Source organism: Ctenopharyngodon idella, chromosome 2, assembly GCF_019924925.1.
Source record: "Ctenopharyngodon idella isolate HZGC_01 chromosome 2, HZGC01, whole genome shotgun sequence".
Taxonomy (NCBI): Eukaryota; Metazoa; Chordata; class Actinopteri; order Cypriniformes; family Xenocyprididae; genus Ctenopharyngodon; species Ctenopharyngodon idella.
The window spans coordinates 38,342,584-38,356,604 of NC_067221.1; the positions used below are offsets into that span (position 1 = coordinate 38,342,584).

The window sequence follows — 14,021 nt, forward strand, 5'->3', positions numbered from 1 at the left end:
CAGGATATTTTTAATAAAACTCTGATTGTGTTTGGCTGAAAAAACAAAGTCATATACACCTAGGACGGCTTGAGGGTGAGTAAATTATGGGATCAATTTCATTTTTGGGTGAACTAACCCTTTAAGCATTAAATCTGAGCTCTAAACAAGCAAACAGTCTCACCATTTTGCCGCAGCACCACGGCCAGGTAGTCCTGCGTCTTGGAGCTAATGTAGATGAGAACGGCGGGCGTGTGGGACGTACTGAAACTAAAGCTCAGCTCCTCACGGGTCAGATTACCCACTGAGCTTAGGAATCCAGAGTCACCTTCTTTAACTGCAGGAGAAGAGCTGCTCTCTGACATGAGGTCGTACCGCACCAGGGTCCCACTCTCAAAGTACCCACCAACATCTATAATGGAAGCAGACGACGATAAGAACAAAGCAAAACTGGTTTAAATCGGCTTGTAGTCCATGTCTGTTAGCTTTGATGTCACCTATATACAGTACTATTGTATGAGATTTGTGGATTTAAATATTTTTGTCACTTATTATGTTACAGTCAAAACAAAACTGAATTATCTGTTTACTAAAATAAGGGCCCATACCATCATTGCAGAAAGGCCCGTCGAAGGCGGTCAGACTGCAGTCGCACGAGTATCCGTTGTATTTCTCAATACATTTCCCTCCATTTTGGCAATGCATTCCATAGCTGCTGCAGTGACCCGAGCATCCAGGCTTCACCCCTGGTGTGACCTTTGCCCTGCCCTCAAGGTCAAGTGACACCCCGTTGACCTTGAGGGAACGAATGCAACCCAGAAATCCTCTCTGCCCCCCTGAGGCTCCTAAAGTGTAACAGCAACACAGATATAACAAGATATTAGCCATAATAATAAAAAACTTTTTTTAATTTAAAAATGTACAAAGATTTGATTATTTCTGATTGATAAGTACAATTAAAATAAACAATAACTACAAGACATTTTTAAATTCTTATAATAAGATATCATGGAGCCAAATTTACTTTTATTATTATTGATATTTTTTTTAATATTATTATTATTTTGTTAATTTATTTATAATTATTAATTATCTTTAATAAAGATAATAAAAGATAATTAATTATTTTTTTATCTGAAGCCAAACTTCTTCTTCTTCTTCTTATTATATTATTGATTTTTTCCTTCATTTTTCCATATTTGTCATTAGTTTGAGTATCAGTTTCTAAATCTTTATTTCTATTTCCCCAAAGAACGTTAATATTAATTTTTTGTACGCCATATATTATACAATTTTCAGCACAAAATTCAATAATTTTTTTATGTTTTAATAGAAAATTGTTTTTTATTGATTGATTGATTAATTGATTGATTGATTGTCATAGCAACCTGGTTGTGTGGAATTTTTCCTGGTGAGCTCATCAAACAATAATAACATACATAAAAGACACATGCAAATACAAAAATGTTTTACAACTGATAAAATTTCATCATAAAATCAGGACATTACTCGATAGGCTGTGTGTGAAATTAATCTTGGAAGCCTATTTTATTGAGATCTTACCTACAAACAGCTGACTGAAGAGCTGCAGGCGGGTGTGGCCCTGATGCGGGGCTGACCGCACCTCCCTATGCAGCTTGTCCAATCGCAAAACAGCCTCCTTAATATTCCGTTCCGCCTCCACCCTGTGCCACTGGTCATCATTGAGGGGTGTAGATGAGCGTACCATTAACTCCACAGGCCCATTGCCCACATCAAATGAGAACGACACCACTGTAGCAGCTGTGGAAAGCAGGGTCGTTTTCGTTAACTAAACTAAAGCTATTAAAAATGGTTTTCGGTAATTGTAATAAAATATAATATAAATTTTAGATGAAGAACAATCTTAAAACAAAAATTAGAAATGTTGCGTTGGCAGCTAACTGAAATATATAAGTTGAAGTACTAAAATCACTAAAACTAAAACAAAAAAAAATTCAATTAATAAAAATAATAAAAATGACAAAAGTTTAAAAAAAATTACTGAAACTTAAACCAATATTAAAATGGAAAATGAAAATATAAAAATAAAAGCTAATTCGAAATATTAATAAATACTATAATAGTATAATATCTTATTTTCTCTGGAGGGAAGATAACAGTGATTTACCTCAAGATGAGGTGCTAAAAATATGTGGTAGTCTACATGTAAGCTTACATTTGAGTTCTAAGCGAATGAAATCTGGATTGCCCAGGTTTTCCAGAAAGACGCCATGTGAGGCTGAAGTCTTAAAATAGAAGGAAACGTCTGCGCTGGTCTCGGCTTGGAAGGTGGGAAAATGAAGATAAGATGCAGGTGTGTTGAAGGACGCTGCGTTCCAGTAGTGACCTATAAAAGAAACACACTGACAACTCAGTAGACATTTGTTTTGGTAAAATTTAAAGAGGACATATTATGCCCTATTTTCAAAGTCTTGATTTTGTTTTTGGGCTCTACTGAATAGTTTTTCATGATTGAATGTTCAAAATACACATTATTTTTTATATTTTTTACATTGTTGCAGCTCCTCTCTTCCCAGTCTGTCAGTAACGCTCTGGGGTGTGTTTCCCGTACAACTACATAATTCGCTGCTTCACTACCATAGTATGATGCATCCTTGAAGAAATCAACTAGCTAGTTTCCCGAAACCGTATTGTCGCAAACCTGTCGTTCAGCCACGTCACTGGTGAATGACGTCACGCAGGTGGTGAGTAATAACTTCTTTAAATGAATCCGTTTGAGATCAAATTAATGCTAGATTTTTTGCTATAAATTACAGACATGGCATCAGAGGAGTAATTCTTATTTTTCTCAGTTATTTTGCTTTATTTCCAGATTCAATCATAGGCTCGTTCTTACGTACTAGAGCACGTACGCACATGTGCACTCTTCAAAAACTAAAATATGTAAATGACATTTGCATATACTCGAAATAAAAGATACACATTGTACTTAATGTCAGCTTGTTTATTTTGCTCAAAATAACGATTTATCGTTCACATGTCATAAAAACAAGAAACTATGCTTCTAACCAAAGGTCGCTAGCTGTCGTTCCAACCACACAAGCTTGCAATGCAGTTTGTGAATGTTCGTTTGAACTATGGTTTTGCGAAACACCAAATCGTTGAACTATGTTAGTAATGACGGAACTTGCGAAGCCCCTCCTTCTGAAAAGCACAATGTGCTCTGATTGGCCAGCTGGACCAGTGTGTTGTGATTGGTCAACTGTTTTGAGCATGTTTCGGAAATGTCATGCACCTTACCATAACCACAAGTTTCAGCACACTACTAATGCAACTTAAACAGGCCTCACCGCCCCATATGCCTTGGGCGGGAGTTATTTAAATTAGGAATATTGTGAAGTGTACGTTCACAGAAGAAAACTCAAGACTACAGTCGAGGCGTTTCAGGTAGTTCAGAAACAGTAGTGACACTGATATATAGAAAAACTCTTGCTGGAGTGACTTTGTGCTTTGTAACTTTCTTGCAGACCATTTTGCTCAAACAGCAACATTACACACTAAAGAAATAACAGGATAACAGGATAATTTTAAAGCAACAGTGTGCAATTTTGATGTTATTTAACCTATCATTTGTCATCGATTTTAAAGGTACTTCATAGTTAGTGTTGTGGATAGGCCTGTGATTGTTTCTGTGATCGGACCAAGAATAGGTATTGATCTAAGAACATGTCCTACTTGGCTACAACTACGCTGCATGTTGTAGCTTTGAGAGCATGACTGCACTTACGATCTCCTTGGCAGCGGAGTGGCCCAACGGTGAGTTTGGCTTCGGATCCAGAGCGGTGTATATCGCCAACCACTACCTGATTGACAGGCAGATGATCCTTATACATCAACATACCAGCATCCTCTTTCCTGGAGAAACAAACACGATGCAGAGGAAGAATTATGGACCACAAGGGGGCAATATAGCATTGTACAATACAGCAGACATGGGATATGTTCAAACTGGAATTTTGTAGTGACAAATTCAAAAAAAAAAGAGAAAAAAAGTTGTATGGTAGTATGCATTTCCAACAAACTCTAGAAGATCAATCCTTACAATTTAACAGTAAGAAGCCACCAAATTTGTGTACAGCTGGCTTGTCTCTATGTCTCCTATGCCTGCTGCTTCTTCTACTAGTCCTACTATAGTTTCCTTGATCAAAACAAGAAGAGACTGAGATCTCACCATTGCCTCAGATCCGCATCACAGTTGCAGTAGTATCTGGGATCTGTGCAGTTGCGTTCAATGCCACAGGCACATTTCTGCACGCCTGGTCCTGAGCCGCCCCAGTAGAAGTGCTTCTCGTTCCCCCTGCCGACCCACCACGTGGACGGAGAACCGTCTAAAACAAAGAGAAAAGATCTTAATACCTCAAACTTTGAGCAATTAAACTTTCTTCTTGGAGATGTTAGTTTTTACCACATCTATTTACCTGGTGAGTTGAGCAGGTGTGATTTGTAGCACATGTACCCCACATGCTGCTCACAGAGCTCAGCGCTGCTGGTGATGGCATTCACCTGAACCACAAAAACATGAGCAGTTCTGCAGGTGAGCACCATATTTAGCATCTGTTGTTCAGATATAACAGCGTTAATTGTTAAATTCACACTGTTTTAAGCGTCACCTGTTCAGCAGACATGCTGTAATTGAGTGTGAGCACAGTCTTGTCTGCTGCCACAGAACTCTGAGCTGGAAGGTCATTCACAATGGTGGTCCACACTTTATCTTCTGAAATACACACATACACAGGTGTACCACTCAGTGAGTATTCAAGTATGGATATATTTGTATGATGTTTGTTAATTTAAAATAAATGTGTTAGGAGAACTAACTGGATGAATTTAATGCTTAAATGAGTAATATCATATTTTATAATGTTAAGTTAAGGTTTTTTGCATCAAAAAACATTCATAATTCAGTCATTAGTCATTTTTTTGGTACCAAAGGGGTCACTGATGTGTAAATGTGGGTGATTGTGTTAATTTATTCATTGTTATGACAATGAATATAATTAACACATGATATAAATATATTAACTGAACTTAAGATGTGTGTGCTTCACATGATCCTGCTGATATTCTCTGTCTTGTTTTAAATGTAGTTAAATATATTTGTATTTAAATGTATTATATATACAATATATACACTTTGATATGTTTACACACACACACACTTGGTATCGAAGTCAGTGCTTTTGACAACACTAATACAGGTGCATCTCAATAGATTAGAATGTCATGGAAAAGTTCATTTATTTCAGTAATTCTACTCAAATTGTGGAACTCGTGTATTAAATAAATTCAATGCACACAGACTGAAGTACTTTAAGTCTTTGGTTCTTTTAATTGTGATGTTGTTGGCTCACATTTAACAAAAACCCACCAATTCACTATCTCAATAAATTAGAATACTTCATAAGACCAATAAAAAAAACATTTTTAGTGAATTGTTGGCCTTCTGGAAAGTATGTTCATTTACTGTATATGTACTCAATACTTGGTAGGGGCTCCTTTTGCTTTAATTACTACCTCAATTCGGCGTGGCATGGAGGCGATTAGTCTGTGGCACTACTGAGGTGGTATGGAAGCCCAGGTTTCTTTGACAGTGGCCTTCAGCTCATCTGCATTTTTTGGTCTCTTGTTTCTCATTTTCCTCTTGACAATACCCCATAGATTCTCTATGGGGTTCAGGTCTGGTGAGTTTGCTGGTCAGTCAAGCACACCAAAACCACGGTCATTTAACCAACTTTTGGTGCTTTTGGCGGTGTGGGCAGGTGCCAAATCCTGCTGGAAAATGAAATCAGCATCTTTAAAAAGCTGGTCAGCAGAAGGAAGCATGAAGTGCTCTAAAATTTCTTGTTAAACAGGTGCAGTGACTTTGGTTTTCAAAAAACACAGTGGACCAACACCAGCAGATGACATTGCACCCCAAATCATCACAGACTATGGAAACTTCACACTGGACTTTAAGCAACTTGGGCTATGAGCTTCTCCACCCTTCCTCCAGACTCTAGGACCTTGGTTTCCAAATGAAATTTGCTCTCATCTGAAAAGAGGACTTTGGACCACTGAGCAACAGTCCAGATCTTTTTCTCCTTAGCCCAGGTAAGACGCTTCTGACGTTGTCTTTGATTCAGAAGTGGCTTGGTACGTGGAATGTGACAGTTGTAGCCCATTTCCTGAAGACGTCTGTGTGTGGTGGCTCTTGATGCACTGACTCCAGCTTCAGTCCACTCCTTTTGAAGCTCTCCTAAGTTCTTAAATTGGCTTCGCCTGACAATCTTCTCAAGCCTGCGGTCATTCTTTTCACTTGTACACCTTTTCCTACCAGACTTTTTCCTTCCAGTCAACTTTCCATGAATATGCTTTGGCACAGCACTCTGCGAACAGCCAGCTCTTTCAGCAGTGACCCTCTGTGGCTTACCCTCATTGTAGAGGGTCTTGATGATCGTCTTCTGGACAACTGTCAAGTCAGCAGACTTCCCCATGACTGCTGTTGGGATTACTGACCTAAACCCAGTATTTATACCCTGAGAATGGTAATTTAATAGAACTTGAAATTAAATATTCTAATAATTTGAGATACTGATTTTTTGATTTTGATGAGCAGCAAGCTGTAATCATCAAAATGAAAAAAAAAAAGTCTGGAATAAAGTCTAATAAAGTCTAATATAATTTACATGATATTCTAATTTATTGAGATGCACTTGTATATATATTTATATATATATATATATATATATATATATTACACACACACACACACACATTTCGGCTGTCAAAGTTAACGAATTAACGCATGCTATTAATCTATTAATCTATCTATCTATCTATCTATCTATCTATCTATCTATCTATCATATGACCCTTTTAGATGCTGTTTGTCTGGGAGAGCCTAATCCAGTTGAATACAAACAAACTAAAATGCTAGTCTAGCCACCCGCTAGCTTGTGTTTACACAGTGAATTTCATATGTGTCTGGTGGTTCTGACCCATCATATTGCAGGTGACTCTGAATGGCTCAAGGGGTCCGCTGCCGTCTGGATCGATCCAGTATGTGTCTGAGCTTCGGCCCAAGTGTTTGTACTCCTCACATGACTGCTCGTACACAGCTGCAGAAACACACAGTGTAAGCATCAAAACAGCCACCAATGCAAGAAAATCTACAATGTTTCATTTCTAAGAACCAGTCAGCTAAATAAATACAAAAAATATATATATCCTAGCATCTGACAATTCCAAAGCAAAAATGTCTATTCTTTAAAGGTTCTTTGCATGCAAGGTTCAACAAAGTCTCAGAGTTGCCATATGTTTTTGTGGAGATTATAAAGGATCTTGATGATTCATTACAGGTTCTTCAGATCAGTTTATTAGTTTCTGTGTTCTTTAGAACACCAGTACACTGATGGTTTTCTAAGGAACTAGAGAACACAAAGTTCTTTGTGGAGCTCAAAATGGTCTCCTACACCATCAGACACTGCTTTTATAACACTTTATAGCATTGCTTGATCTAACTCTGTTTTGTCCTGTGTACAACATAGCAGCAGTTTAAGCTCAAATAAAAGTGGGCAATATGATTATAGATGGCTTACAGTTGTGGCAGGTGGCACCAGAGTATCCAGTGCCTTCACAGGCACATTTAAACGTGTTTCCAGTTTGAGAGCACTTGCCTCCATGTTCACAGTGGTTTGGCACACATCTTGAGAAAAAGAGAGAGGAATATTAAAGCCACTAGAAAGGACCCTTCGAGCCATTCACTTGAAAGGAATTGTGATATAAATAAGAATATTTATATCTTTGTGGAAAGTTTTGTGCGCACACATCCAAAGCGCGTCCAAAAAAGCCACGTCTCAAACAGCGTGTGAATGCTGAACTGAGCTCTTTCAAGTCTTCTTGCACTTAGCAGACAAAATTATGTCACAAAATAGCAATTAGTAAACACAGTCAGTTATGTCTTAAGTGAACGTAACAAGTCGAGAAAGACAACGTGTAACAGACATAGGCTAGTAAGAGCTGTGCGTGTAAACCTCACTCCCTTGAACTCAAGAGGCGCTCTAGCGACTGATGCTAGAGACTGCGGTCTTCAGCCTCCTTGTTAGAGTGCCTGACTCCCATGCGCACTTAGAGTCCCACTTAGAGTGGGCAGTTTGAACCGGAGGGGCTACAAACGCATGTGTACAGTATCAGTATATTAGATCTGTGCATTCGCTCTTAAAGTGACAGCAGCCTAATATTCCTGCTGCTGTCTGTGTTTTTAATGTTAATCAAACAACAAAGGACAAAGAAAAAATCACTCTGCTCTTGACTGAATAACTTTTGTAACTTATATTATATTAACATATTAATTAATAAGGATGTTTAATTTATACAGTGAAGACTATGCAGTGTTATTTTACATTTGCTTACTTTATTAAATTTCTGTACCTGAAAACTACCTGAAAAGCACTGTTTATTTAATTTGTATCTTTGTTATATTGTATTTATTTGTGTTTTTTCTTGTAATTTGATTATTTGTTAATAATGATTTAAATTTATATTAGTTAGGCCAGTAGTTTTAGCTGTGATATCAAAATTGGAATAGAGAATTGTGAATTTTCACTTGTATCTAAGATTTTGGTGTCATTATTGCCTGTTTTTGCAAAAGCAGTTTCATGGCCGGTACAAAATATTTATGGACAGTAAATTTTCTTAAGCCACTGGCCTTGTAGGCCTTGTATATTTATATATTTACCAGTGATTCAAAAAACAATGAAAGATGAGTTTTGACAATTTAATATAGACATTTATTTACTTTTGTACGATAAAACAATTTTGGGTTGCCACTTCCTGAAGCAATACTATTTGAAAGGCACTGCTTCTCACAGTCAGTCTCTGTTCTTTGTAGCTCTATAAAGCCTTATTTCACAGTCTTTAAGTCCTGTCTGCAGAAGATCCTGATCCTGCATGTTAACACAGTCGGCCTGATCAAATGGGGCAGGACACGTGACAGAGCTTTGAGGAACTCCTGCTGAAGTGAGTCAGATATGGCTTACATAAGCTTCTCGAAGCGGCTTCACAGCTCTGAAAGTCCTCATGACTCTAATAAAGCAATCAGTGGTACAGCTTGAGAAACGTCTTATTGCTTTTGGAGAGATTGAACAAAAAAAAAAAAAGACAATCAAAATACAGCAGAGGCTTTGATCAGAACATTGCGATCAAAGGCAAACATCTGTTCTTCATTAGTTTGCAGAGTCATCTGTGAGAGTGCAGTGCAGCGTGTTCATGAATGAATATGGATGGGTACGGGGGATTGACTTTAACTCAAAGGGACGTGACATTATCATATGAAAAGCAAAGCTGAAAGGAGAGTGCATGTTGACTTTTACAAAGCAGAATATGCATAAATCTGTAAAATAATTTGAGTGGTTGTATGCAAATTTACATCGGGTCTCTCCATCAGTGCAAGTTTATACTTAGAATGAATTACCTGTCTATGATGGCACACATATCCAAGCTGACGTTCTCAAAGCTACCCAGCATGCCTTGCTCCACAGATTGCAAGTCGACCAACTGGTCATCGACATGTATGAGCTGCATGCAGCCCTGAAAGGAGCGCTGGGATGGAGAAAGGTCTGTCCGCGGGAAGTATCCTGCACATGGCAACAAGGAAATTAAAACCTGTAATCTCAGATGTGCAGTCATGCAAAGCAGATCAAGTGTACATAATAAGGTGCTGACAATAAGTATCCATCATAATTAAATTTAATAATATACGATTAGAATGATTTCTGAAGGATCATGTGACAGTGAAAATTGGAGTAATGATGCTGAAAATTCAGCTTTGCCATTTTAGGAATAAATCAAACTTTAAAATCTATTCAAATAGAAAAGTTATTTAAATTTTCTGTCAATACTGCCACAATACTTATTGTATTTTTGATCACATAAGAGACTTTTTTCAACAACATTAAAAATCTTAATTATTACAAACTTTTAACTGGTTGTGTTTATATTATAAAGTTTGATATACAAAAAAGAGAGGTGGTTCCTACATTTACCTCCGAAAAAATAATCTCCTCCAGTCCTGATTTGAATGGGGAGGGCAGCTCTCACTGTGGACATCTCGTCTCCATTAATGGTCAACATGGCAATGCTCTCCAGTGCCAGGAAGTGAACGCTGTGCCATTGTCCGTCATTAAGACCAGAACCTGCACAGCGAAATGGTTTACCTCCATGAGCAAAAGGGAAATCAGGCTCTTCTAGCTGTATTTTAGTTGTTTTTTTTTGTGTGTGTGTGTGTGTGTGTATGTGTGTGTGTGTGTGTGTGTGTGTTTTTGTCCATGTTTCACTGGTCAATATACTGAAGGGGTTGGTATAATGATTTTAAGTTCTTAGTGTTTTAAATGTATTGCTATGTGGTTGTGGGTTGTGGGTGTTGCTACAGGGATACTAAGAAGTTCTGATTGTTTTGGGTGGCTGCCAAGGTGTTGCTATGCTGATATGCTACGGTGTTTTAAAAAGCTGCTAGGGTGTTGCTACAGGGATGCCAGAGGTTCTAAGTGTTTTAGTGTGTTGCTATGTTGTTTTGAATGGTTGCTATCATGCTGCTATGCAGTTTCTAGGGTGTTCTGGTTGGTTGCCAAGGTGTTGCTATGCAGATGCTAAGGTGTTTTAAATGGCTACTAGGGTGTTGCTACAGGGATGCCAGAGATTCTGAGTGTTTTTAGTCTGTTGATACGTTGTTTTGAATGGTTGCTATCATGCTGCTATGTAGTTTCTAGGATGTTCTGGGTGGTTGTTAAGGTGTTGCTATGCAGATGCTAAGGTGTTTTAAATGGCTGCTATGGTGTTGCTACAAAGATGTCAGAGGTTCCGAGTGTTTTTAGTGTGTTGATATTATGTTTTGAATGGATGCTATCATGCTGCTATGCAGATTCTATGGTGTTCTGTGTGGTTGCCAAGGTGTTACTATGCAGATGCTAAGTTGTTTTAAATGGCTGTTATTGTGTTGCTACAGGGATGCAAGAGGTTCTGAGTGTTTTAGTATGTTGCTATTGGGTTCTGAGTGGTTACTATCATACTGCTCTGCAATTTCTAGGGTGTTCTGGGTGGTTGCCAAGGTGTTGCTATGAGGATACTAAGATGTTCTAAATGGCTGCTAGGGTGTTTCTACAGGAATGTTGAGGTGTTCTTAGTGTTTTAAATGTGTTGCTATGTGGTTGCTACAATGTTCTGGATGGTTGCTAGAGTGTTGCTATAGGGATGCTAAAGATTTCTATTTTAATGCGTTGCTATGTGGTTCTAAGTGGTTGCTTTCATGTTGCTCATGCAGTTTCTAGAGTGTTTTGTGAGGTTGCCATGGTGTTGATTTGTGGATGCTAAGGTGTTCTAAATGGCTGTTCTGAGTGTTTTAAGTGCTTCTATGTGTTTGCTAGGGTGTTTTGGATGGTTGCCAAGGTGTTGTTATGAGGTATGAGAATCTATCAGGATATTTAAACTTTTTAGATTCATTTATTCCAATAAAAACAGAAATAAAATACCAGTGGAAGCTGAAACTAAAGAAAGTCTAGAAACTGAGAGAGCTCTCAGTGTGTGTTTTCAGGTGTAATGTTACCTGAGGATATGTCCACACGTGTATTCTTGCCCAGTGCGACGTAGATGTGGACAGTAACTTTACCCTCCACCAGGCTGACCTCCACCCCTCCAGGCATGAGTGGAGTAAAGAACAGCAGACCGCTGGGATTCCATGTCCGAAACTGAAGTCTGACCGACACTGTGTCTGCGTCAGTCCGACCCGGAAGCTGCAAGGAGCCGGTGGAGTTAAAGAAGGCAGGGTACGTGCGTGATTCCGTGCAAGAGAACGTCAGGTTATGCTGGAATGGGAACAACACACATAAAAATGAACATTTCTAATGATTACAAACTTTGCAGCAGAATTTCAGAGGACAGATTCATTTGGTCATAGTAAGAGGGAGTTTTATTCAGTTCACATCAGGACCATACTGGAAAATCCAGCTAAAACCAGCTTAAGGTGGTAGCTGGTTTTGTGATGTTTCTAGCTAGTCCACACTGGTCTAGATGGTGGATCAGCTGAAATACCAGCCAGTGGACCTGGTTGGTCAAGTCAAGCTGTTTAAGATTGGCAGACCACCTTGGACCAGGAAAAGTAGCCACCATTTTTCAAAACTCCACTTAATCACCTTAAATTGGCACGACCTGGATTTTCCAGCATAGAAAGGGACTGTGGACAATAACCGGCAGTCATTATGTAGTCATTGTGAATAATCACAGAACACACACAGTGACAGCACTTCTCACTTCACGTCTGTCCTCACACACAGAGCAATGTGGGAAAGGGAAGGACATCTCTGTTTATGACTGAGGTTAGTGCAGGGAGAGGAACTGTATCTATTGAATTTTAATGTGAGATATAAAAGCCGCAAACCTTTGGGAGCTGAGATTACTGTAAACAATACAAAGAATCAAATTAGAACAATCACTGAAAAAACAACAGAATGCCTAAAATCTGTATTAAGAAAGTAAATGGGGTCGTTTCTTATTTCTTGTAACCAGAAGTAATTCAATCTTTTAGAGCAGTGGTTCTTAGGGGCTTGGGTTTAAAATGATTTAAACAGCTAAAACAAAACAGCTAAAATTTAAGAACCTTTCAGTGAACAGTTCTTTAAAAAAAAAACATTTTAGTGTTAAGAACATTTTTTATTTTAAAAACTTTTTTTCACTATAAAGAACCTTTTGTGCAATGGAAAGGTTCCATGAATGTTACAGTTTCTTCACAGAACCATAGATGCCAATAAAGAACCTTTTTTAAAGGATGAGTTCACTTCAGAATTCACCCTTAATTCACCCCCATGTCATCCAAGATGTTTATGTCTTTCTTTCTTCAGTCGAAAAGAAATTAAGGTTTTTGAGGAAAACATTCCAGGATTTTTCTCCATATAGTGGACTTAAACAGGGTTCAACGGATTGAAGGTCCAAATTGCAGTTTCAATGCAGCTTCAAAAGGGCTCTACACGATCCCAGACGAGGAATTATTTATTTATAAATTCACTTACTGCTCTTAACTGAGTGACTTCTGTAGCTTTAATAAAAACGAATCTCTATTTTAATCTAAATTATGCAGTGAAGACTGTGAAGTGTTTGATAGCTTTATTCAATTTCTGGATATTTCCTACCTGTTAGATCAAATATTTAAAATATACTGTCTTTATGTTGTTTCTACATTAATTTGGAGATTAGATGTGAAATTATTACAATATAAAAATATATTAAAAACTTTAATGTTAGGTGCGATTAATTGCAATTAATTACAGAAAAATGTGCAATTAATTGGTTATTTTTTAATCAATTGACAGCACTAATTTTTATATAATTTAATATATTTTTATATAATTATTTTAATTACTTAATTATTAAAAATATTTATTTATTTATTAATAAATTAATTCATATATTGACAGTCCTGGATTCTATAAATAAAAATAAAAATACATTTTGACAATAGTGGAGTCAAAAAGGTTGAGGATTGCTGTTTTAGAGTAACGTAATACCCAACAACAGCAATTCCTCTGTACAGCTACTGAATTATCTCCACAAGGCATTGGAGAGCCCTGCAGTGTTCATTTGATAAAAATAGACATGTAAATTTGGCACGTACAAAGCTGGAGGTGTCTACTTTTCTCCTGCGTGCGAGGTTAGTGATATTGTCCCCGTTGTAATGAATGGCCTCCATGCAGCCGATGTAGTTCTCTCTGGCCCCTGAGCTGGGTTTGGCAGACACTGGCATCCCTCCAAATGTAATCTGGGAATAGACACCGAAGTACAGTGAAAGTGATAGAAACATTTACCATCTATAATACCAACAGCAAAACATTAATCTTATTTAATCTTATCTACGCTATCTATCTGTTTGAATAAATGCCACCCAGTGAACGAAATCATATGTGTGCTAAAGACCCAGTTCCCGGTAGCATTGGGGTAAGATGATTAAACAGAGTGGGGGAGAGGCGTAAATGGAA

General features: G+C 37.8%; 1 protein-coding gene across 1 annotated transcript in view; it reads right to left on the bottom strand.

Annotated features, from left to right (window-relative positions):
* cntnap2b (contactin associated protein 2b) overlaps positions 1-14,021 on the bottom strand; it is a 42,566-nt gene that overhangs the window by 9,518 nt on the left and 19,027 nt on the right. Inside the window, exons 7-20 of the mRNA XM_051875118.1 lie at positions 13,661-13,804; positions 11,600-11,858; positions 10,044-10,193; positions 9,473-9,635; positions 7,599-7,705; positions 6,999-7,118; positions 4,632-4,735; positions 4,440-4,524; positions 4,193-4,349; positions 3,749-3,876; positions 2,177-2,347; positions 1,543-1,761; positions 588-824; positions 164-391 (exon numbers count right to left, since the gene is read on the bottom strand). Coding sequence (XP_051731078.1) covers positions 164-391; positions 588-824; positions 1,543-1,761; positions 2,177-2,347; positions 3,749-3,876; positions 4,193-4,349; positions 4,440-4,524; positions 4,632-4,735; positions 6,999-7,118; positions 7,599-7,705; positions 9,473-9,635; positions 10,044-10,193; positions 11,600-11,858; positions 13,661-13,804 — 2,272 coding nt within the window. The remainder of the gene's footprint in view (positions 1-163; positions 392-587; positions 825-1,542; positions 1,762-2,176; positions 2,348-3,748; positions 3,877-4,192; positions 4,350-4,439; positions 4,525-4,631; positions 4,736-6,998; positions 7,119-7,598; positions 7,706-9,472; positions 9,636-10,043; positions 10,194-11,599; positions 11,859-13,660; positions 13,805-14,021) is intronic.